Source organism: Montipora capricornis, chromosome 5, assembly GCF_036669925.1.
Source record: "Montipora capricornis isolate CH-2021 chromosome 5, ASM3666992v2, whole genome shotgun sequence".
NCBI lineage: Eukaryota > Metazoa > Cnidaria > Anthozoa > Scleractinia > Acroporidae > Montipora > Montipora capricornis.
In genome coordinates, this window is record NC_090887.1 from 2,555,570 (window position 1) to 2,577,565 (window position 21,996).

Sequence of the window (21,996 nt, forward strand, 5' to 3'; positions counted from 1 at the left end):
TTACGAGATCCCTGTTACAACTTCAAAACAAACGATTGATTTACATATGTCCATCAAATGGTAAGAGTACCGGTAAATCGTTTCAGTAGTTGCTATACTGCTAACAAAATCTAACCACATTTCAAGTTACATTTATTAGTGCATACAGTAACAGTGGAAGTCATCTATATATGGCTTGATTCTGTTTTCTCGCTCCAATACATTGTAATGATATTTTGGACTAGTTAACTTAGTTTTCCGTATGAAGCGAATGTCACCAAGACCAATATTCATACACCTGAAGATCCCGCTTGAAGTCCTCCTTGGTAAAATGACAGACCCGAACAGACAATGTAGCAGTCAGGTTTTCACATTTGAGGAATCTGTCCACGTTTTATTTTCGCCAGCCAACTTTTCTTTAAATTTTAATTTTCTGTTGTGAGTAAGCTTCAGTTTTTTAAAATTTCTATGTGTGTTCTCAAGTCTAGATATGTGTCTAGTTTCATCCCCCTCAAAAGCGTACACCCCAACAGCGGTAATTGATGTTGTGAAAAAGCCTTGCTAGGTGTATTGAGCAACATCTGAAAGTTTCGTCGGCTTATTCTAAATTAAACGCTTCCAGTGACATGAGTGTGAAAGCAAACAAATACGTTTGCTGAAGCATCGAAGACTGCTGTTGCTGAAGGAAGAAAGTGAAAAAGGTTCGCTTGTCGAATATTTCTTTGTCACATGTTCAAGGTTTACATTTGCACTGGCTGATTTTTGCCGCATAATTTGATTGACGAGAAAATGTATTAAGTGACTTGAGTTTCTGTCGCACTTATGGTCTACATGGCCTGCTACCTATTGAACCACAAGATCGTTTACCATAGTTCATCTTACATTTGAATTTCTCGAAGCAGAAAGATCACACAAAAGTGATCGGGGATCGAAGAACTTGGTAAGATTGAACAGGTTTGTTGACTATTGCTACATCATAACATGTCATAATTTAACCAAGATGGCACTCTCCAAGTCACGAAAGAGGCAACTTCAAAGCCAGCTCTTGTCACATTTTAACAGGGAACTGGACAAAACGGCAATTATTTTCGAATTCCTGGAGAAAAGTTTTCGTAATTTAGAGAAACTTTTTCTAGACCGTTCTTTCCCTTTAAATCATGGTATTATTAAAGCTTCTAGAAATTTTAGCTGTTCTTGTTTCCCTCATGTTTTGAAATGCATTCTTGGAAAAGTCTAGTTTTTCCAAGTGTTTTTGCCTTTTTTTTTTCAAGTCGTTAAAATTAATCTATTAATTTATTTTATTTGCCAATTTTTGTATTAACTGTGCGAAAGTGGAAAACTGAATTTTTTATAGATTGGGGTGATAGAGAATTTTTTGCCACCACTACTAGTACCACTGAAAAGTTGAGTACAAAGTTAATTTGAAAAGGGTTTGTCAGCTTCAGGTTGACAATGGTAAGACTGTCACAGTTTCTTGAAAGTGTTGAAACTCATGAGGGCACCTTACAGCAAATTGACAATAAGAATATTCAGGACTTTGTGGTGCCAATCTATGCTATGTTAGCTACAATCTTCTAAGGATAAAACACTTGGTTAAAGTCTATCTTAAGCATCATTTGGCACCCACTGTCAAAATATATGCCATGTGGCCCTTTCCCCCTCCCCCCCATACCAATGTGATAATGTGATGCAAAAATTTAATACTGTGCATTCCAAGCCTTTGGTCGTTGTTTCAACCAACATTGGAATGGGGGGAGGGGGGAAAGTAGGAAGAATTTAATCTTTATCACACAGACAATTAGAGCGTCATATTTTCCCTACGAGTTTTGTCCAAGATTGTAAAAATACAAAAATGAAAAAAAAGTTATGGCAGATTCATCGGCCCAAAGAATCATTTGTATCAAATTTTACGGCATGATATGCTGCTTAATTTGAGCTAATTTGTCGTTTCCAATTATGGGATCATATATGTAATGAAAGCCATTTTTTTGGCACTTAACAATGGCAGACAGTGCTAATCAAGTAGCAAGTGGTCAGCATGGTTTTTATTGGTGTTATAGAGCCAGAAAAAATGACATGTCTGTTGTTTTCTTAGCACACAATAAGGAACTTTTTAACTCGAAAGGAATGAACCCTAAACGATGATTTAAGGCAGTTGGCACGATTAACAGAAGAAAATGTAGTCATTTCAATGGTTAACAACGAATAACGTGCAAGACACCGAAAAAAATGTCCCTCTATTGTTTCCATTGCACCTTCCCTGTTAACCGTTGAAAGTATCTGTTAATCATTGTTTTATTGAATGGTTGGCGTTAAGTTGTCTTCATAATGATCCTCTAACATAGACGATGGTTAAGAACTTATCCTAAGCCGGAGAGTTGCAAAACATCTGAAACCTGGCGGGATTTCCCGTTGAAGTTCCTTTGGGATTTGATAATTAAAATGAAGTGCTTGACAAGTTAAATAAATACTGTCTACTTATTGCATTTGCAACCTCTCTCTGTGGGGAGAAAGTTTCTTTGAATTCTCTTGAATGAAAATCATGCTCATAACCTTGCAACCAATCCATAACTAAGCGATTACAATAAGTGGAGTAATCAACAACCTTCAGAACTGTCATATACGCAACAGTCTCCAATTGGTAACAAAAATTAAGGTACCTTTTATACCAAAAACCTACATGCAGCAGTCCAGTAATATTCAAACTACACCAGTATGGAGACTCTCAAGAGATCTACATATCAAACTGTCCATGGTCATTGAGACTCTTTGAGACTCTTTGAATTTAATATTAATGAAAACATGAATTATACAATCTCGGACATGAACATTTACAAAGGTATTGTGCACTCTTGGGAAAAAGTCTATCTTAAGCATCATTTGGCACCCATGCACTGTCAAAATATATTCATGGGCCTTCCCCCCTCCCCCCGATACCAATGTTGATAATGTCATGCAAAATACTGTGCAAGCCTTTGGTCGTTTTTTCAACCAACATTGGAATGGGGGGAGGGGGGAAAGTAGGAAGATTTTAATCTTTTTCACACAGACAAATTAGAGCATCACATTTTCCCAACAAGTTTTGTCCAAGATTGTAGCTAACTAAATTTCTTTTAACAATGAAATGATAACGAAAGGAATCATAATTTATATTTAACTGCGGATATGAAATCAAGTGAAGCTACATTGTATGATCTACGCATATATGAACACAATGTTTGCAATTGCGTGGAGAGAATTAAGCCTGAAAACTTCAGGACTTTAAGGGGGATTTGAACCCCTGACCTTGCGATGCGGGTGTTGGTTAGAGCACCGCAGTGACATCGCAAAGTCACGGGCTCAAACCCTGAACCTGTTGAAGTCCTGAATTTTTCTTGATTAATAATTATTGTGAACTCAATTGCTCAAATTGCATTCTTACATGTAACTGCGAGGATCATAGCTTCACTTAAATTCCTTTTGTACACTTTTAGGTCATTACCAGATGTCATCATCTCCCACATTACTCAGTTTCTTGCTCCAAAAGACCTTGGAAACATGCTCAGGGTCAATCGATATTTCCGTCGATTGTTCAGTGCACCTTATTTCTGGAGGGAAATCACGGTGATCGTGTGTTTGTCAAAGACTGAGGGAAAAAGTGAACAGATTGACACTTGGATCCTGCAAGGAATTAAATCGAGAGGAATAACAGAATTGGTCATTCAAAATAGTAAATGTGACGAGGAAAATGATGTTATAGAGGTTATACTGCAGTCATTGGGATCCCAGTTGGAAAGGATATCATTTGCTTTCACAGGCCTGTCCATTTTTCCAATCCTGAGGAAGGCTGCAGTTGCTGGTAATTGGAAGCTAAAAAAGATTGATTTGAGAGACATCCACTGGATGACATCATATGAACAATTCACTGGTGTCCTGCAACAACTACCGGGGCTAGAGGAAATAATACTTGGATACAATTTGGGTGGAGTGAGACCTTCTCTACACTCGACTTTTTCTCCAGGTGGAAGGGCTTTCGAACTAAAGGTATGAAGAAAACTTTAAGTAGCAAATTCAAGTCTTTTAAAGTATAAAGGAGTGTAGTGTAGCGTAAGTGGTGACAACATCTATGAGAACAAGGCCAAGAAATTTACTCGACTAAAAAAGCCAAAACCGCCATTTTTTTGCAGGGTTTGCACCAAACATGGAAGTGCTACATGATTGGGCCTTTTTCACAGGCAACCATTTTAAGTCCCAAGGGACAGAAAAACTTTTGTTTTGCACCCCCTGAACTTGTGCACAAAAGGACTGCAAACTGAGACACTCTAAATAATAATAATTATTATGCTCTTATCTCCTCTAATGTATCTGCATTAAAATACATGTATGTACAGGAAATCATATGTAATAATAACAATAATAATAATAGTCTTTATTTCCTCACAAGATAAAAAATACATATCTTATGTTACAATATGGGCAGGGGTGATGTTTCGAAAGTTCACAAAATATAACAAGTGCAATATGAGAATTTTCAAAACATCACAAGTGGCCATAAATCATGAAATCCACGAGCAAGTTCATACAACTTTTTATTTATAATTATAATACTCAATAAAATCACTCCATCACTTTGTTTCCATATTAACTTCCGTATTGCACCCTATAAGCTATTTATGCATTTCGTCATTGACCAATCACAAAATAATGTGATATTTTGTTAAGTACATAGTAAGGACGGTATTGAAGTGGCTAAATTGTGGATAATAATGTATTGAAGTGGACAAATTGTGGTACAATCACAGAATCGAAAGGTCAAGATATAGGATTTTAACATCCAAACTAACAGAGTGATAGAGCATCGGAGACCGGCTGTTGTTGGGGATAAGGATGCCGCTGGGACATGCTAAATCATTGATGTGGCTATCCTCGGTGACCACAATATCGAAATAAAGGAATATGAAACTATTTAGAGCTCTGATTTGAAGTTGGACAACAGCAGTTGTTCCCAGCTGGGGGCACTTATCCTGCAAGCAGTCTCATTCGATCTTCCAAGACAAGTTAGGTATAGGAAGAAGGCTCTGCCAGCCGCCTTGACATCATCATCGTATTGTGCATGTGTTAAAAATTTAAGTGTAATCAGTGCCAGTCACACGTGACTAGTAACCACAAATTAAACCACGAAAGGAAAACAGTCTGGATACATGTTTTCGAACAACTCTAGCAAACACACGACAACCAAGGAACCATTTCCGTGGAAACTCAAGGTAGTTCATACTTTTAAATTGCCATTTCCTTTTTTACTGAAACAGTTTTAGGTTTCTGGCAGACTAGTTATGGAGGAAATTCTCATGGGAATTTAGAGTTTTGCCACGCTGTTGTAAATTTCAAAAATATTGGTGATGCGTGGCGATTGATCATGCACGAAAAAACAAACAAACAAACAAACAGGTTTGACAAGTCGAAAATGAACTGACTCATCCATTTCTTTGGATGAGTGGCAAATCAAAGAATACTGAGGTGGCTGGCAGAGTCGTCTTCCTCTTCCCGACTTATTAAGGAAGATCGAAGAGACTCTACTTGCAAAGTAGGGGGCACTAGGTAACATACCAAAATACTGTACTTCAAATCTCACTTATATCGTGGCTGTTTCTTGGCACTGCCAACATCCTGCAAAAGGTGCTTTCTGTCTGAGGTCCCGGGGATTTGATGGAGAGTTCGAAATTCTAGTGCCTGAGGACAAAACATGGAGTACAAGTGTACCACTAAACAGAATACCCCTATGGAGTACCCCTAAAAATAGTTTTGAGCCGTAAAAATATTTTTTTTCGAAGTAGTATGTCCTTTGACTGTACATAATTGGTACCTTAAATGATTTCCGCTGGTGCGGGTCTTGTAGCAGCTGGCCACCATTTTGAAAAAAGATAATCAGCTGGCCACTACTCAGAAATACAGGTATAGTAAATGTGCTTTGTTAAACATCAGACGTGGAAGAAGAGAGGTAGGTTTTATAATGATTTAAATTTTGTTTCATGAATTGGGCAGCCTTTGCTTGGGAGTTCCATTTTCAAAAAAATGATTTTTTTTTTTACCTCTTAACTAAACTCCATGAGGGTAATCCATGTTTTGTCTTCATCCCATTCTAACGTCTCAAGTTTAAACTAATCTCTGTGAAATGATGATGTTGATAATAATTTTACATTATGCAGAAACCTTGCCTGTTGGGAAGACCGATCATCCTTTCATACCTGAATACCTGGGGTCAAGGGATAAATTTGACTTTATTTCAACGAGGAAATACCAGACTGAAAAATATGTTTGTAATTTATGTTTTATAGTTGGGGATGGATCTGCTGAGAGGTCTTAATTGCTTTGCTGGCAAACTAACAAGTATTTCACTTATACATGGGGCTCTTGTGGAGGCCCATTTTAAGGCTCTAATATCAAATCCAAATATACAAGTACTAACTCTGGCCTCCATTTACATTGCCAGTAGAGGTATTCAAGGTAAATATTTTTTTAACCCATTTGCTCCTAAGGGATTTTTCAACACCGAGTAAAAATGCCTGGCATCAGACAGAGTAAAATCTGTAAGCACAACTCAAGCTGTAGGAGAGAGACGTAGTTGTCGTTAACCTCTTTACTCCAAAGGAATTTCTATTCAGTAACTTGGAGGTAAAATCGTCGGGCATTATAGACTTTTTTTTGTATTTTATTAGTGCTTTGGTTACTTTTGTAATACGAATGCCAAAATAAAAACACTGCAAATACAGTGTAAGTAAGATAAACACAGACCATTTACATTCCAATTCCCCCCCCCCCCCCCACCAAATTATAGATGGAAATTTGAACCAAAACAATTTTTAAGGGTGCAGAAAAAGCTCCACTTCTGGTGATCGTCCATCACTCAAAGATGCCTTGTCTTAAGCTCTCCATTCAGAGTTTAGAACTTTCCAAGAACGTTGCTACAATAATACTATCAATGCCGTGCGCGCGTTTACAGCACGATTTCAGCATGATCAGGACCATTCTCGACCCCAGAGCTCTTCTCTTGACTGAGGGAGAGAAGAGCTCTGGGGAACCGTGAAACAAAGTGTCTTGTCATTGGTTTTCGTGAAGAACAATCAAAAGCGTCTTTAATTGGTCCATTCATGTTAGCACGAGGAGTGAGCAGGCGCTGTAAGGTTCAAATAGCCAAGTTTTGTCTATAAGAACCCTACGGCGCATGTTTTCCTACATATAGTTTCCCGGAGCCTTGGGTCGATCCGAGGCTCTTGTGACGAGAATGGATCATGACGATCAGTTTTCCACTCTGCACAGGCGCATCTAAGAAAAGATCTAATACGCGTGCTCAGAACTCAACTCCTCTTTCACCATCTTCACCATCCTCGTTCCTAGAGCCCTTTTTAGTCAGAAAAAACCGCGGAGACTGAGAACGACCATGGATCGTTCCAAAGGTAGAAGCGGTGTAAACGTATAACTTTAAATGAATCTTGTACCCAGAAGTCACACGGTCATTTCCAGTGTCAATATGAAATCACGGGCATAATGACCTATAATCAGACTTTTCTTTAACCTTAGATAATCAAGAAACAAAGTCCGTTGGTTGTCCCAGTTTGACCTTGCTAGAAGTAACTGACTGTCCGCTGGTCGTGACAGAGACTTTACTCTCTTGGATATTTCCCGGCTCCGCGCAGAACGAGACCCTAACCAGCCTAAAGGTAACTCGCTGTCATGTCTCCTCGTTATTCACAATCCTTCCCAGACTACCAGCTTTGACGAAGCTAAATTTGACTGGCACAAGGCTCCCTGGAAACCTTTCACTAGTTGTCCACATTTTGACAAAGCTGGAGTGGGTGGATTTGAACGGCTCCACGAGGATAAGAGGCGAAGAACTTAATGAACTTTCCAAGTTTGTTGGCAAGACCTTGCGTTACTTGGGTTTAGCGGGATTGAGTGTAACGGATGCTCAGTTGAGAAATGTGGCTCCCATGTTTCCTGTTCTAAGAACGCTTGATCTCAGTGGGTGCACGGGAATCTCTGATGCTCTCCTCGTGGAGTGGTACATCAAACACGATGACAAACAGTGGCCGAGATTGAGAAAGCTTATTCTAAAAAACTGTGAAAACATAACTCAAGAGGTCGTGAAATCTACTCGACTTAGAACAAGAAATCAACTCTTGATTGATATGTGAATCTACAAGTAGAGACAACGGGCTGAGCTGAGTTTGAATTTACTAACATTTAATCTGCGATTAATAATAATAATAATAATAATAATAATAATAATAATAAAAATAATAATAATAATAATATTGAGTGTTAATGAATTGTTTTAACATGTCAAGTCTTCCAGCGCTGGAGAACAAATTGGGGACACTACATAGATATCAAATCATTTTAACTCAAATCAATCAAGCAGATTGGACATTGTTTTTTTCAGGATAGGGGAAAACTGGTGTATCTAAAGAAAAACCTCTCAAAGCAGAGTCATCAAGTCGAGTCTCCTCGGGAACCACAAATGGTGGCTTGCCACAACGACCTATCCAGCATGAGTGTTCGAATCTCGCTTGTTGATTGCAGGCCAGTGTCACGCTTCAAGGTGTCGATGAAGGTGTTCCGCTGTCCGCCCCGAGAAGCTCGGCCCTGTTTGGGTTCCCAGAGGAACAGACTGTGCGCCGCGACATCATCGTGACGGATGCACTGTCCCGAGTAGACAACCAACAAACTCAACCCGCATGTCACGCCGAGGCAAATTTCGGTTTCGTAAACGGTCGTTATCTGGACGACGAAGGAGGCTCAAACCAGTTTTAACACTTTCAACAAACAGTACTATTTGGAAGGATTGAATCCACCCAACGGTTTCACTGAACGGCAATGTTATGATACCGTATGAAACATCAATAAATGCTCAACAAGATGCACTCATTAATGTGACGGAATAGGTTACCATGGTAACAAAAGAGCCATCCAAAAGCACTCTGTATTTTGTCTTTTAACACGTATATCTCAAAAGTGAACTCGGTGACTCATTTTTTATTTCTGAAAAGTGATAAGCAGGTTAAGATGAAACTCGCTGCAAAGTTTAAAAAAATTCTCTGGAGCGGATTCAGAGCCACCTTCACAATTGGAAAATTTTGAGGTGGCTCTGAATCCGCTCCGGATAATTAAAAAAAAAAAACACAAAATATAGGGCGTTTTTCGATGGTTCTTTTGCTACTGTGTAACTTATTACGTCACATTAATATATGCATCCTGTTAAGAAATTGTTGGTGTTTCATATGGTACCATAACATCGCTGTATGAAACATTGTTGTAGAATTAGTTCCGAATAAGACATTCCCTCCAAATGGTTGAAACAGGTTGAGCCACCTCAAGTTTATCGTTGGCAAGAAATTTATGAAAAAGCTGGGTAAACGATATCGAATTCGGTTTAATGGCTGAAAAGCAAACGCACTTAACCTCTAGACTCTCGAGATAACCACCTTAAACATCGCAAGTATATAAATGAAACATGAAGCTAACCCTAACAATTCATTGAAAGCTAACGGAATAAAAATGGCTGCTTAGACTTCAATCCGTAGATAAAAGAATGACATTTAGTTGCAATAGACGTAATCGGCTAACTCAATGTTGTACCCAATTCAAACGTCCCGGGATTACAGCGACTTTCCTATGACGTTGAAAAAGTGTTCGCAATTTGTTTCACGGACCAATGCTTGGCAAGATTACAACAAAGCTTCTCCTAATTCCCGCCAAGGAAATTCCTAATATGAGCAGTAAACAGTTCCGTTGCCCAATCACATTACTGCATTTCAAATGACGTCGAAGCGAAATGCCGATCGCTTTTCTGAAAGTTCCATGAAGAGATGACGTCGTTTGCAAAATCATCTTGGTCGTGTCGCCCCAACCTGAAACGGTGCAACGCGCCTCGTTAGGATCGTTGGCTATTTCGCACTCTGTTAAACGCGAGCTCATGGAATAATCGCTTTAATACTGAGAGCATTCGGCATTTGCAAAATAAGTCATTTCCCTAGGGTTGAGCCACTGAAATTTAATGAAACATTTCATCTACAAATTTCTTGAAAGTTACACCGGTTGCTCAGTTGGTTGAGCACCGGGCTGCCATGCGGGAGGTCGTGAGTTCGACTCCGGCCGGACCAACACTCAGGGTCTTTAAATAACTGAGGAGAAAGTGCTGCCTTTGTAATTACATTCGCAAATGGTTAGACTTTCAAGTCTTCTCGGATAAGGACTATAAACCGTAGGCCCCGTCTCACAACCCTTCAATGTTCATAAAATCTGTGCAGGGTTCGTACGCGTCTTGAAAACCCTTGAATTTGGGAGTGCATTTTCAAGGCCTTGAAAATCCTTGAAAATCGCTGCTCTTTATTCCTGGTCCTTGAAAGTCCTTGAATTTTTTTCTGACCCGCATTTTTAATCTTTGAAAACTTCAGTGAAAATAATCAGCCACTCAAGTCATGTCATACAAACGTACATTATTTTCACGCATGTACGTTACGGAAAATGAGGAAGAATTGTACTGTCAGACCATTTCTATGGGTAAATTCATCGACGTAAATAAAAAAGAGGTCCTTGAAATTTCAAAATTTGGTCCTTGAAAGTCCTTGAATTTTTGGTCTGAAAAAGTGTGCGAACCCTGTCTGTGGGACGTTAAGGATCCCACACACTAGTCGAAAAGAGTAGGGCATGTAGTTCCCGGTGTTGTGGTCTGGCTTTTCCTTCAGCAATGTGGTTGGCTTGGCTGAATGGACTGCTGATCGATGAGACCACAAAACAGACAGTAGTCAAATGAAAGGAGTCAAAGTGCTGATACCGGTAAACAAAGCTTTCAAAGACTAAGTTCATCCGGATAACTTCTTCAGAGTTGCAACCTCAAAACGAGGCTGCAAATCTCAGATATGGAATCGGGATGGAGTTCGAAAAGCTTTGTGTAACTTTCAAGAATTCTGTTGATGAAAAAGACCATTTCTCTTTTGTCCCAACAGACGAATCTGTCATTTCTTCTGTATTTTCTTCAGGAATTATTCACTACTTCGATAAGCAATTTCACAAATAACACACACAGGCACTTGAATTTTTGATGTTCATAATGCTAACCAATTTGTATTTTATTAAGATTTACTTGGAAAAAAATCTTTATTGTCCATTCCAAGAATTGCTCCAAAAGTAGTGCTTATTTGGATCGAACACCGAACGAAAATGGTTTACGCTGAAATTTGATCAGTCTTTTTTGTAAACAAACCCAGCTAACTTGGATGTCGCTCCACCAGCCTTTAATTCCTTAGCCTTCTTGGCTTGATTCAGTTTGTTGCTAGTTTCCTCATTCTCATCATCGCAGGTTTTGCGTTTCCTTTTCTTTAATTCGTCCTGTTCAGCTCCGCTTGTAGCTTCCTCTTTTGCTCTTTTATTCCATTCGGCCTTTTCTTCTTCTCCGAGTGACTTCCATTTTCGCATAGCGACTTTGACCAGCTCCGTATCGCTTAGTTCGGGTTCGGCTTCTGCCAAAGTTCCTTTATTTTCTTCATACCAGAGGTTAAAGCCATTGACTCTGAGTGAACGCAATAAATAAAGAAATTGATTAAGTAATTGACTAATTACTTCATTAATGAAAGTTACTCAAAGGCTGAGAAACGACGGCGGTTACTGCAACAGCAACGCGAACAAAATAATACCGTTTAGCATAATTTTCAGCGGTGAATATAAGAATTTAGTGTCATATTCACCGCGCTACCCGGTAAATATAACATTTTGGAGGCGCGGCTGCTAAGCTAATCAAGCACTTTTTGAGCCCTTTTATCGTGTTTTAGCACGTTGTTTTTCACTTTCTTGATATTCACCGCTGAAAACTACACTAAAACAATTATTCGCCGCAGGCTCAGTAAATATTGGGGAATATTTACCTCGATTACGTCTCGGTAAATATTCACCAACATTCACTTTGCCTTCGGCCAATAATTGTCAAATAATAGGAAAACGCCACGTGGATTGGAAAAATTCGCGTTAATTTAAGTGTTAACGTTAATTTCCCAGCTCTTAACTGAGTTTCGCTTTATAAGAAGAACAACAACGAAAATATAGAGAATTTGTTTCTGAACGCCACAGGATATTTGCTTCACTAAAGTGACCACGGATGGCTTTGATTGTGCAAGATATTCACACCTCACACTCCTTCTTTTTCAAAAATTTTGGCATGCTGTTACGCATGCGCCACCGGTGACACTGCTCATTTAATTTTCATATTATTTTCCCCCCAAATCTGTGACACACGCCAGAGATTCTTGACAGCTAGCTTATTCGCGCACTTTGTTTCACATCAATCTTTCACATTAGTAAATCGTCTACTGTACTTCGACTGCATTTTCTTAGTGTTGTCAACAAATAAATCAATTTCGATATATTTAAGTTCAGTCCTAAACAAAAGGCATCATTTCGAGTTTCTGGGGAATAAATACAAGGCTTTGTATGAATAAATTCCCCAGAGCCTCGAGATGATGCCTTTTGTTTAGGAATGAATTTAATTATATCGAAAGTGGGCTATTCTTTGGCTAGATTGTAGAATACCGCCTCACTTACAATTCGCTTCCAAAAAGCTGCTCCCGCAGTCCCGCAGTCATTTACATACATAAAATGCTGCTCCCGCGGTCCCGCAGTCACTGTTTCCGTTAAGGACACTTTTTACGAGATCGTATAAAGAATATAGCACTCGTTTGCTGATTTCCTTTAAATGAAGGCGCGTTAATTTCAAATATGTTAATAGGCTAGTTTCGAACTGTGCAGCAACAAAAAACAGAGTCGAGGTTCAGTGGAATAATTTGCATTTTGTTTTGTTCAAAACAAAGCAAAATGCAAATTATTCCTCTGAACCTCGATTCTGTTTTTTTTTTTGGTTGCACAATAGACCACATTCGTATTCTCAGTATTGGACTGGAAGTAGCTTGCAATGGAGGCTAATGCGGGGGAATCTTTTCAAATGCAAGTACTTTTTGATATATTCCCCCGCATTAGCCTTCATTGCAAGCTACGTTCCAGTCCAATACCTGAGAATACGAATATGGTCTATTCGAAACTAGCCCATTGACACCAGTGCTAATTGCCTATAATATCCTGATACAATAAGGTATTATTGATTTCAAGAAGTTGAAAAAATCGTGTGTTTTTTCTTCAATGTACTCCAAACTTGAGAATTTAAGGAGGTATTGTGGCCCAGTGGTAAGGGCGATTTTCTTTGAGATCGGGAGAACCAGGGTTCAAGACCCGCTGTGACCATTCGTTGAATTTGTTCCTGGTAGTCCCTGGTTCAACTTCTCAGCTGCGCTTGTAAATAGCCAACTCGTTTGCCTTCGGCCAGTTGGGATTCTTAACAGTTGTTGTTCGATTCTGTTCTGTTGTGTCATTTTCTCGGATATATTAGTCTGAAATTCGAGCTAACATAAAGTTTGTATGCATGTCTGAGGGCAACGTTGAGAAAACAACAGCACTCTCTATATTTACTTCAAAACCGTTCGAGTCAATCCTCTCATAGTATATGTAGCCCCAACATGAGAATATTTAATATATAAGCGCACGGCTTTTTCCGTTTTTTTTCTTCGCTGTTACCGTCGTCTTTCTTGTCTCTCCGAGTTCTCGATGCAAGTCACATGTTCCTCCCATTCCCCCGCGGTAAATTGCGAAAGCGAGACTGGAGGCATAGAATTTAAAATGGCAAAGGGGAGAAGCCTGAAAAGGTCATATAAGATGTATCACAAAACTTTGATAAAGCCCGTGCAATATTGATTCTTTCATTCCCAAGATCGAAACGCTCATTCTCCCAACTAGTACCCATCGATTTATTTTTTGGGTAGTCATGAGAATTTGATGTTATATCAAGATCACACCTCTTAAGCTGATATTTTTCATTCTCAATACCTGCCTCACTGACATTTCATTGAAATTGTGAGGAGAATTTACGTACCGATCACACCTCGAAGTCAAAGGGTGAAGATGATGATGCGCAAAAAAAATTTGGCGGTGAGTGACTGCGTCCCGGGTTTGATTCCCAGACTGATGCCACACACTTGGAAAATAAGTTACGTACACACAGATATCATCATAGAATCCTACTTACTTTCTAGCACACTTTTTTTCTGTTTGCTGTGCCTCCTCTGGCGTCGTTTCGCCGTTATTTGCTTGTTTTTCTTTTCCAGGTGGCGTCTTCAACAGTGTCGTCTGTTTCCCCTTTTTCTTTTTGTGTGCCAGTTTTGATTCAGGAGCTTTTAAGAGAGAAAGAGTGAAAAATTAAGCTACTAAAAATTAAATGCTAAAAAAACCACACCGTCAAACGTCAGAGGACTAAAAACTAAGCGCTAAAAGCAACGACAACGGAAATGGAAAAGTTAAATTAAAAAAAAAAAAAAAAACATAGGCTATACGCGCCTTACATTTACTTTTGTTCCATTTTAATAAATTTCTTTGCAGGGCTCTCAGAAGTCATTTTACGGTATTATCTATTTTTAGAACAGCCACTACTATTTTGCATTTAGCACCGGCAATCCCCGAGTGGCTACCCGGTTGCGGACCAATCAGAAGCGTTGAGGCCACCAGACCCAATCTGATTGGGCATTATTTGGCGGGACCTGTAGTCCAAATTTACATAATACAGTAATCTGAGGGCCCAGGGCACATAAGAGGAATCCACACTTCTGGTAATAGACTTCTGACAATTGTAAAATTCCGTGACTTTAACGTTTTCGTTTTGAAGATAAGAAGCCTTATATGTGTCGCGAATTGTAAATTGTAAAAGTTGTAACATCGTAAATTTTCACGATTTATTACTTTTGAAGATACAAGGTGTTTGATGTATAGTAAAATACGCCTGAAGAGTTTCGGGATTTTCGGGAAAAGCAAGAGAAAGAGTTTTCCTCAATTAGAAATCCTGTACCACTTACATATCTTGTTCCTGTTCATCAGTAAGGATTTCTTCTCCTCTTCAACGCTATCAAAGAAACTCTTCCCTGCTGATTTTCTACTTTGACTGCCGATCCTGAAGGGGTTGGAGCGACCTTGGCTGGAGCTAAAACTTGGTGCGGGAGAAGATGGTGGCCTTGGCTTCATAACACGATTAGATCTCGAGTTCTTCTCTTCAAGATGTCGACTGTCTAGATTTGCCAGACCTTTCCTTTCTGAAAAAAAGAGTAGTTTCGAACCGGCAAAACCTATCATTCTGTGAGTAATTACATGATTGAATACATATCATTCACATGTGAAATCACTGAAAGATATTATAAAGGGGCTTTAAGATATACGACGGCGACGGCGACGGCGACGGCGACGAAACGTCAACTCAAAATCGAACTTTGCTTTATCACAAGTCCATCTTGTTCACGTCCTACAATGTGGGCGAAGTACCCCAAAAATAAATTGGTACGGAACGAGCGCTTTCAGAGACTGAAATATTACCTGTTGCATGCTCATATTATCGTCAACACCTCAAATTTTGTGATTTCATGTCATCGCTATGCAGAGTACCACAAGAATATTTGCTAAAATCCGTGCTGCACGTGCAGCACGATTATTGATGATCTTTTTAACCAATGAGATTAATGTTTTGTGGCGTTGTTGTTGCCGTCGCTGTCGCCTTTTCTTAAGCTCCCTATTACTTGTCCAATCAAAACACCGCGGCTAATCGAATGAGCCAATCACGACGCAAAGCAAAATCATGCCGCCGACACAAAGCGCGGGAAAAAAATGCTAGTAATTGACAATTCCTCTTGCTTTTGCTCCTTATATTGGCCAACATGTGAGGGTAAATTTTGGCGCCAAAAACGAAGTGAAGCAATTCAAACCCAAAGTAACTGCCAATGATTCACTTAATTGAAAACCAACTTCGTCACGTCTTGGACTAAGCTTGGGTTTTTTCCAGATCCCTTGCAACTGATTCAGTTTCTACCTTAAACTGGGATCATTTTGCGCTTATAAATTCAAAACAACTCTCTTACATAAAACAGAACCCCAAAATATCGGAGTATTCCACTTCACCAACCTAAAAGCCAAACCATGCCACAGAACATACATTTCTAGTGCTGCTCGGATCAGGTAGTGGCAACTAAACACTGATTTTCGTTAGCAACGAAAGAACAAGACCATGCACTGTCTTAAATAGATGATACATTATTGCGTTCTCAAGGAACGAGAGAACGCATCCTAATTTGGTTTCGCAGGCTTCGCAGGCGCGAGAAATCGAGATTTTTTGTGGACTGCAAATTGGCCGCCCCTCTAGGTTTTTGCAGGGGCTGTGGGCCTCGGATATATTTCTAGTAAACTGCGGAAAGAAGCATTAGCTCATCGCAGTTACGCAAGGTATTGCACGTGTTTATTACGGGTTTATTGCAATCTCACAAAATGCCCAGCCCTCAAAGGAATTGATAGCTCAATTGGTAGAGCACTGGACCGGTATCGCAGAGATCATGGGTTCGAATCCAGTTCGAGACTGAATTTCCCAGGTTTTTCTTTCGTTAATGCTGAAATAACGTTCATGATAACTGCAATGATTTAAAAATTCTAACATCATCGTGAAAGTCGTGTACCTTCTCTACTTGACATCTCTGAGTCCTCTTCCATATCATCTCCCATTCCATTATCTTCCATTATTTCATTCTCTTCCATCTCTTCTTCTTCTTCTTCTTCCTCGTCCTCTTCTTCAACCTGTTCTGTTTGTCTTGACACAGTCCGACCAGATCGCCCATGCCTCTTTGGTTGCGATACCTTATGACCTCGTCTGACTGCCTGACCAGACTGCTGCAAATCGTCATCCTCTAGGCCGGCCTTTTTGCGCGCTAAGGTATCAAGCCGATTTGCCAGGTTCATTCGACGAGTGAGTGCTGCATACTTTATGGCTAAGCTTACCTATGAATTAAAAGGAACTGAACTTCAACGCTTAAAGATTACCAAGGAATTACATCAAGTTCTGCCCGGAGGGGAATAACTTTCTCAAGATTTTTTAATCGCCTTCGGAAATTTTATTAATGAAAGGACGTCTTTTTAGCAGCCGTACTTAAAGGCGAAGAAACGGTAAAATTTAAAGCTTGAAGATTTTAGTAGTGTATAGAAAGAAGAACTTCAAATGAAGACAACAGCGCTACGAAACAAACCTTGAAAGCTGGAAGAACGCAACCAGTTGGCTTCTACAAAGTGTGGTGCACTTGAATTCGGAAGTGCCAAAGACAAATATCGTATTTGGTGTTAGGGTTAGGGACTAGAATCCGGATTGAATCCAGGTTTGAATCCAGATTTGATTTGAAGCCGAAACATCCACATCCCCCTTTTATCACTGGGCCACGACTACACGTTTGAGCGAGTAAGGAATGGAGGAGTGAAACAGGAGAGAGACAAAAATTGTCAACCCTCACTCCACCATTTTCCACTCGCTTCACTCTGGGCACATCTACAACTCTATTGCAGTCTATAAACCATTTCCATTTTCAATTTAAAGCTGAAACTTTTCAATTGTTAAGCAATCTTCCCTGCGCCTTCATCCTCCATCCAAAACGAAGTATCCCGAAATGAAGACTTTCCCAAACAGTTTCAAACGTGACGAATTGGAAACCCTTATTTCTTTTTGTCCCAAGACTGAAGAAGATGGACACTTTTGAAAGAGGTACACCTCGTTGGTTCTAGTCCCAATCGGGGAACCCATCTATCCAGGTTTCGGGCGTTTTTACCACTTTTGAGCGTTTAACAGAGGATGAATTTTGGTACGGCATGCGAACTTGAATCTCGCAAACTCACAACTTACAGAATGTGCATCTGGTAGCAACTCGCACAGCTCAACAGCCCGGAATTCTCTATCACTTTTGCATGCCAGCTGAATGATAAAGAGGAAGATAAGAAACAAATAAATGACCACAGTCAAGGCAATTGTTGGCTATAAATCACTCTACAATCCAGCGAAACATACAGCAAAGAGCTTCATGATTCCCTGAATCTGTTCTGTCTTGATGCGCGATGCTGATTCATCAAATAACTCACTGCCTTCTTCGTCAACTCCAAAGAGAAGTTCTGATCGAGTGTATGCTTCCTGTGATATAAAACAGACAAGGTTAGCTCATAGGCAGGGATCATGGATGGCGCAGTGGTGAGAGCATTCGCCTCCTACCACTGCTCCATTCTCAGATTTGGCGTCACTTGTGGGTTGAGTTTGTTTGTTCTCTACTCTTCTTCCAGAGGTTTACAAAGGCGTTACTTTCTTCTCAGTTAATTTAAGACCGCAAGGGTTGGTCTGGCCAAACGTAATGCTTCTGAGCACCGCCATGTTTAGAACTATTGACGAGTCAAATATGAACTCCCTAAGTCCTAGGGTGCTTACCATTTAGCCAAATAATCCGGATGGAATGATCGTTGCATAAAGGTAAGCGATTTTCCGAATTTAATGACCAGCCGGGTGAGAATGGCGCTTACCATCTAGCTATACAACCCGGCAATTCAACCCGCATAGTTACTCGATCTTGTGACAAAGGGCCTGGAAACGGAAAGATTATCGCAAATGGTAAGGCATTTCCCGAATTCCATTCCCAACGGGAAAAGAGGACTACTTCCAGAGGTTGTCCACAATTTCCGAAAACATTTTCCGGAAAATTGCCTTTCCATCCGAAATTTCCGGATTTTTTGGCTAAATGGTAAGCATCCCTAGAATTCTATATGTCTCCAGGAGCCCGTTTCTCGAAGGTCCCGAAACTTTACGGGCCATTTTCGGGTGTCACTTTCCTTTTGTATCTGAAGTTTGACGACGTAAATTCTCTCCGTTCTTGAGTCAAGAACGGAGAGAATTTACGTCGTCAAACTTCAGATTTATTTTCTTTCTGTTACCTTGAAAACATTTTAAAAGATCGGCTTTGCAAAACAAGCGGTTGACAGTTTCACAAATGGCTTTTCGGACCCGAAAAGTTATCGGGACTTTCGAGAAACGGGCCACAGAGCCCTTCGTTTTCTCGTGCGAAGGCCCCACAGCGCTAAAAGAAACGATGGGATCTGGGAAGGAGAATGGTCGAAACACTTGCCGCAATCTTTGTGTAACCAAATTAGCGCTCACTCAACTACTCTTTCCCGATAAGACAAATTTGAACCCACGACCCGGTTCCGCGCGGTGGCTCGATGCTCAACCGAGCCAAGCGGTCGGTTTTCGAATCCTTCCATTGTATACCGAGTAATGTTACTGACGCATAAGATCCGATGTGCTTAATTAACATGATTTCTCTCTTGTTAGTTGGATTATACAAGTTAAACAACCTTTCGTTAGAACTAGGCGGCAGTGTAGCCCAGTTGTTAGGGCGCTTTCCTTTGAGATCCAAAGACCCCGGCTTCAAGAGCCGCTCTGACCACTTGCCGAATTTGTTCCTGGTAGTACCTGGTTCAACTTCCCAGCTCCACTTGTAAATAGCCAACTGGTTTGCCACCGGCCAGTTGGGATTCTTAACAGTTGTTGTTGTTGTTCTGCTCCATCATTTCGTTGATTGTGTTTCATTGGCCCTGAAAAGCCCCTATCGGAGCAATTTTTTTGGGTGTTTCATTAAAAAGCCCTTGAACTTTTTTAAATCTTCCTTTTGCGACTTTGTTTACATTCAGCTTTGAGACTTACCTCTAGCTGCCCTTTCTCTGTGGTTAATTCACACAAGGGGAGTTGCAACGGCAATAAAACAAGCACAGGGCGCGGCAATGTTGGTGGGTACGTCGAACCCTTGCAGTAAATACACCTCAACAGAATAAAAATCATAATAAATAATTAGTCGCGTCCGGCATACAGATAACAAATCAAGATTCAGAAGAACTCCAAGAACTCAAGTTACAGATAGCCTCCTGCGCAGACCAAAAAAGAGTCTGCGCAGGAGGTTACAGTAAGTCTTATCTCAAGTCAACAACGAACAGCGCTCACCCGAAAGATCTTTAGCCGAACGTAAACAAGGGGAAAAAAGGCATTCTCAGTGATAGATCCGATATCAGTGAACCCTTGCTGAGACAATTTGCAGTCTTTACTTCTCTTTAACTCGACTTGTGCTTTATCGAACAAGCGCAAGTTGTAAATCAGCAAGATCCGACGAAGATGCCAAACAATCATGAGTCGACAATCGGCAACCATGGTAGAGGAATGAGGAGTACGAAACTGAACGGAAAAGGGGATACATGTAAAAGCAGACTTCCATTCATGCATTTAGGGACAACAACATGACACGAAGTTCCTTAGACAGGACAACATCCGAGGGTCAGTGAGCCTAACAGAGAATAGACTACACAACAGACAGACCACAACCCCGGGAATTCCATGCCTTCCTTTTTTCTTCAAAACATTGTTGGCTTGCTCTTTCTCGGGTCCTCCAGAGGACTCATTATAGAGCACCATTCTCAATAGGGGTAGCTCTTCATTTCATGATTTTTTTTTTCAACTCGTTCTGACAAGGTACCACCAGCGAAAATGACAGCTCTTGATTTTTTTCATACGTTCCGTAACATGCCTTCTGAACACGATTTAGTTCTCATTAGATTGGGTATCAAAAAAGTTAAGAGGTTTCACGATTTCCTACACTACGCTTAGCGATTGGTGGAGAAATATCACGCCACATTGTCAGCCAATCACAGGAAATAAACCCAAGTGTGACTACCTTGCACTCGTTTTCCCGCTCCTTGCGCCGACTGTGTGTAGCTGCTTTGTTTCACGATTAGTTCATTTGATTATCTGTTTTTATTGGCCAAAGAAACTACTTTGCTTTCGGTCTTGCAGTACTCAATGAAAAATAATAAGACCATCGCGAGAGATAATAAAATACAAACTTTCCTATATTTTATCTGTATAAAAACAGAAGTGATGCGGGACTTACCTTATTTGCTGACTTTCCTCGTCCAAACCAACAACCCAGTAATTATCGGACTTATTTTTCAACTGAAAAAAAAAATGAAATGACAGTAAACGCCCAGATCAAATGCCGAACTATTCATGAGCAGAGCTCTGGATCGACTGCACTTGCCACATCTCTATTACCACGTGTCACCATGAAGGCAAATGCTTATTTCTTTGACTGCTTGTGCTACTTTCAAATGATGCTGACAAATTTTCCACCGGTCGAAAAATCTGACCGCGTATTGTGTTCACACTGAAACGTGCAACGTCGTAAAAAAGACTTGATCTGTTAAAGCGTTCACACTGCAAAGAGATCAAGGTTTCGGCAGCTGGGGCTAAGAATTTGTCCTCGATTTAAGCGGTCACAAATTTCTTGATTTCTTTGGTAAGGGCGTTATAAGGGAATCTTGTTGTTGACATTTTGTTTCATTACCATACAAGTTTGCTCTTAGAAGACATTATGCTACTTACGGATTAACTTCAAAAAATAAAAGAACTTGTTAAGTACTGTTCAAATAAACGAGATGGATTGTTTGTCGGGTTTAAAATCACGAGGGAAAGACGAGTGGTGTTAGACCAGATAAAACACGACATGCCAGTTTATTGAACGGCTTCAAAAATATTACTGACACAAAAAGTGGGTCCAGAAGTTCAGACAATGGTGCAAAATGTGAGAGGAAGATATTAGCATGCAAGAAAAACACGGCACGCTTCATTGCAAATCTTTGTATAAAGAATTTTAAAGAGGAGTGTTTAATAGGGTCTAAAGCTCATGCACGTGACGTCTTAACGGTTTTTTGATAGGCTGTTTCGCTCATGAATTATTAATACCCTTTTGAAACCTTGCGACATCTCCAATTTCAAGCCATTCAGCTTTAACAACTAGCCAGTTATTAGCCATCAAAAACTAATAAATTCTTGGGTGGTAAAAGCACTGATAATCCCATACATTCAACGTTCAATTTTTCAGAAACAGCTCATTATGCAAAGTACTTTCAATAATCAGTACTTTATTCTTCGCTGTCTGATTAGAAAAGGATAGCTTTGTGTTAATGAGGTAAAATGTAAACAAAGATTTCCCTAATGCGGCGACTGCAAGAAATCCTAATGCTTTTCCCTTCCGAAAATCCTGCAATGTGTTTTTCGAGTCCCTT

At 40.0% G+C, this 21,996-nt stretch overlaps 2 protein-coding genes across 3 annotated transcripts in view; one reads left to right on the forward strand and one right to left on the reverse strand.

Moving 5' to 3' along the window:
- Positions 1 to 8,497, forward strand: part of LOC138049094 (protein PopC-like) — a 47,973-nt gene extending 39,476 nt beyond the window's left edge. For both annotated transcript variants that reach the window (XM_068895221.1, XM_068895222.1), the window contains 3 exons: positions 3,453 to 4,002; positions 6,294 to 6,462; positions 7,537 to 8,497. In XM_068895221.1, coding sequence (XP_068751322.1) covers positions 3,453 to 4,002; positions 6,294 to 6,462; positions 7,537 to 8,150 — 1,333 coding nt within the window. In that variant the 3' untranslated portion in view covers positions 8,151 to 8,497. The remainder of the gene's footprint in view (positions 1 to 3,452; positions 4,003 to 6,293; positions 6,463 to 7,536) is intronic.
- A 2,572-nt stretch (positions 8,498 to 11,069) lies between these two features.
- LOC138049101 (WD repeat and HMG-box DNA-binding protein 1-like) overlaps positions 11,070 to 21,996 on the reverse strand; it is a 43,557-nt gene continuing 32,630 nt past the window's right edge. The window contains exons 21-28 of the mRNA XM_068895229.1: positions 20,823 to 20,884; positions 19,589 to 19,703; positions 17,912 to 18,031; positions 17,750 to 17,818; positions 16,542 to 16,860; positions 14,904 to 15,137; positions 14,084 to 14,228; positions 11,070 to 11,527 (exon numbers count right to left, since the gene is read on the reverse strand). Of these exons, the coding sequence (XP_068751330.1) occupies positions 11,200 to 11,527; positions 14,084 to 14,228; positions 14,904 to 15,137; positions 16,542 to 16,860; positions 17,750 to 17,818; positions 17,912 to 18,031; positions 19,589 to 19,703; positions 20,823 to 20,884 (1,392 nt within the window). The 3' untranslated portion in view covers positions 11,070 to 11,199. The remainder of the gene's footprint in view (positions 11,528 to 14,083; positions 14,229 to 14,903; positions 15,138 to 16,541; positions 16,861 to 17,749; positions 17,819 to 17,911; positions 18,032 to 19,588; positions 19,704 to 20,822; positions 20,885 to 21,996) is intronic.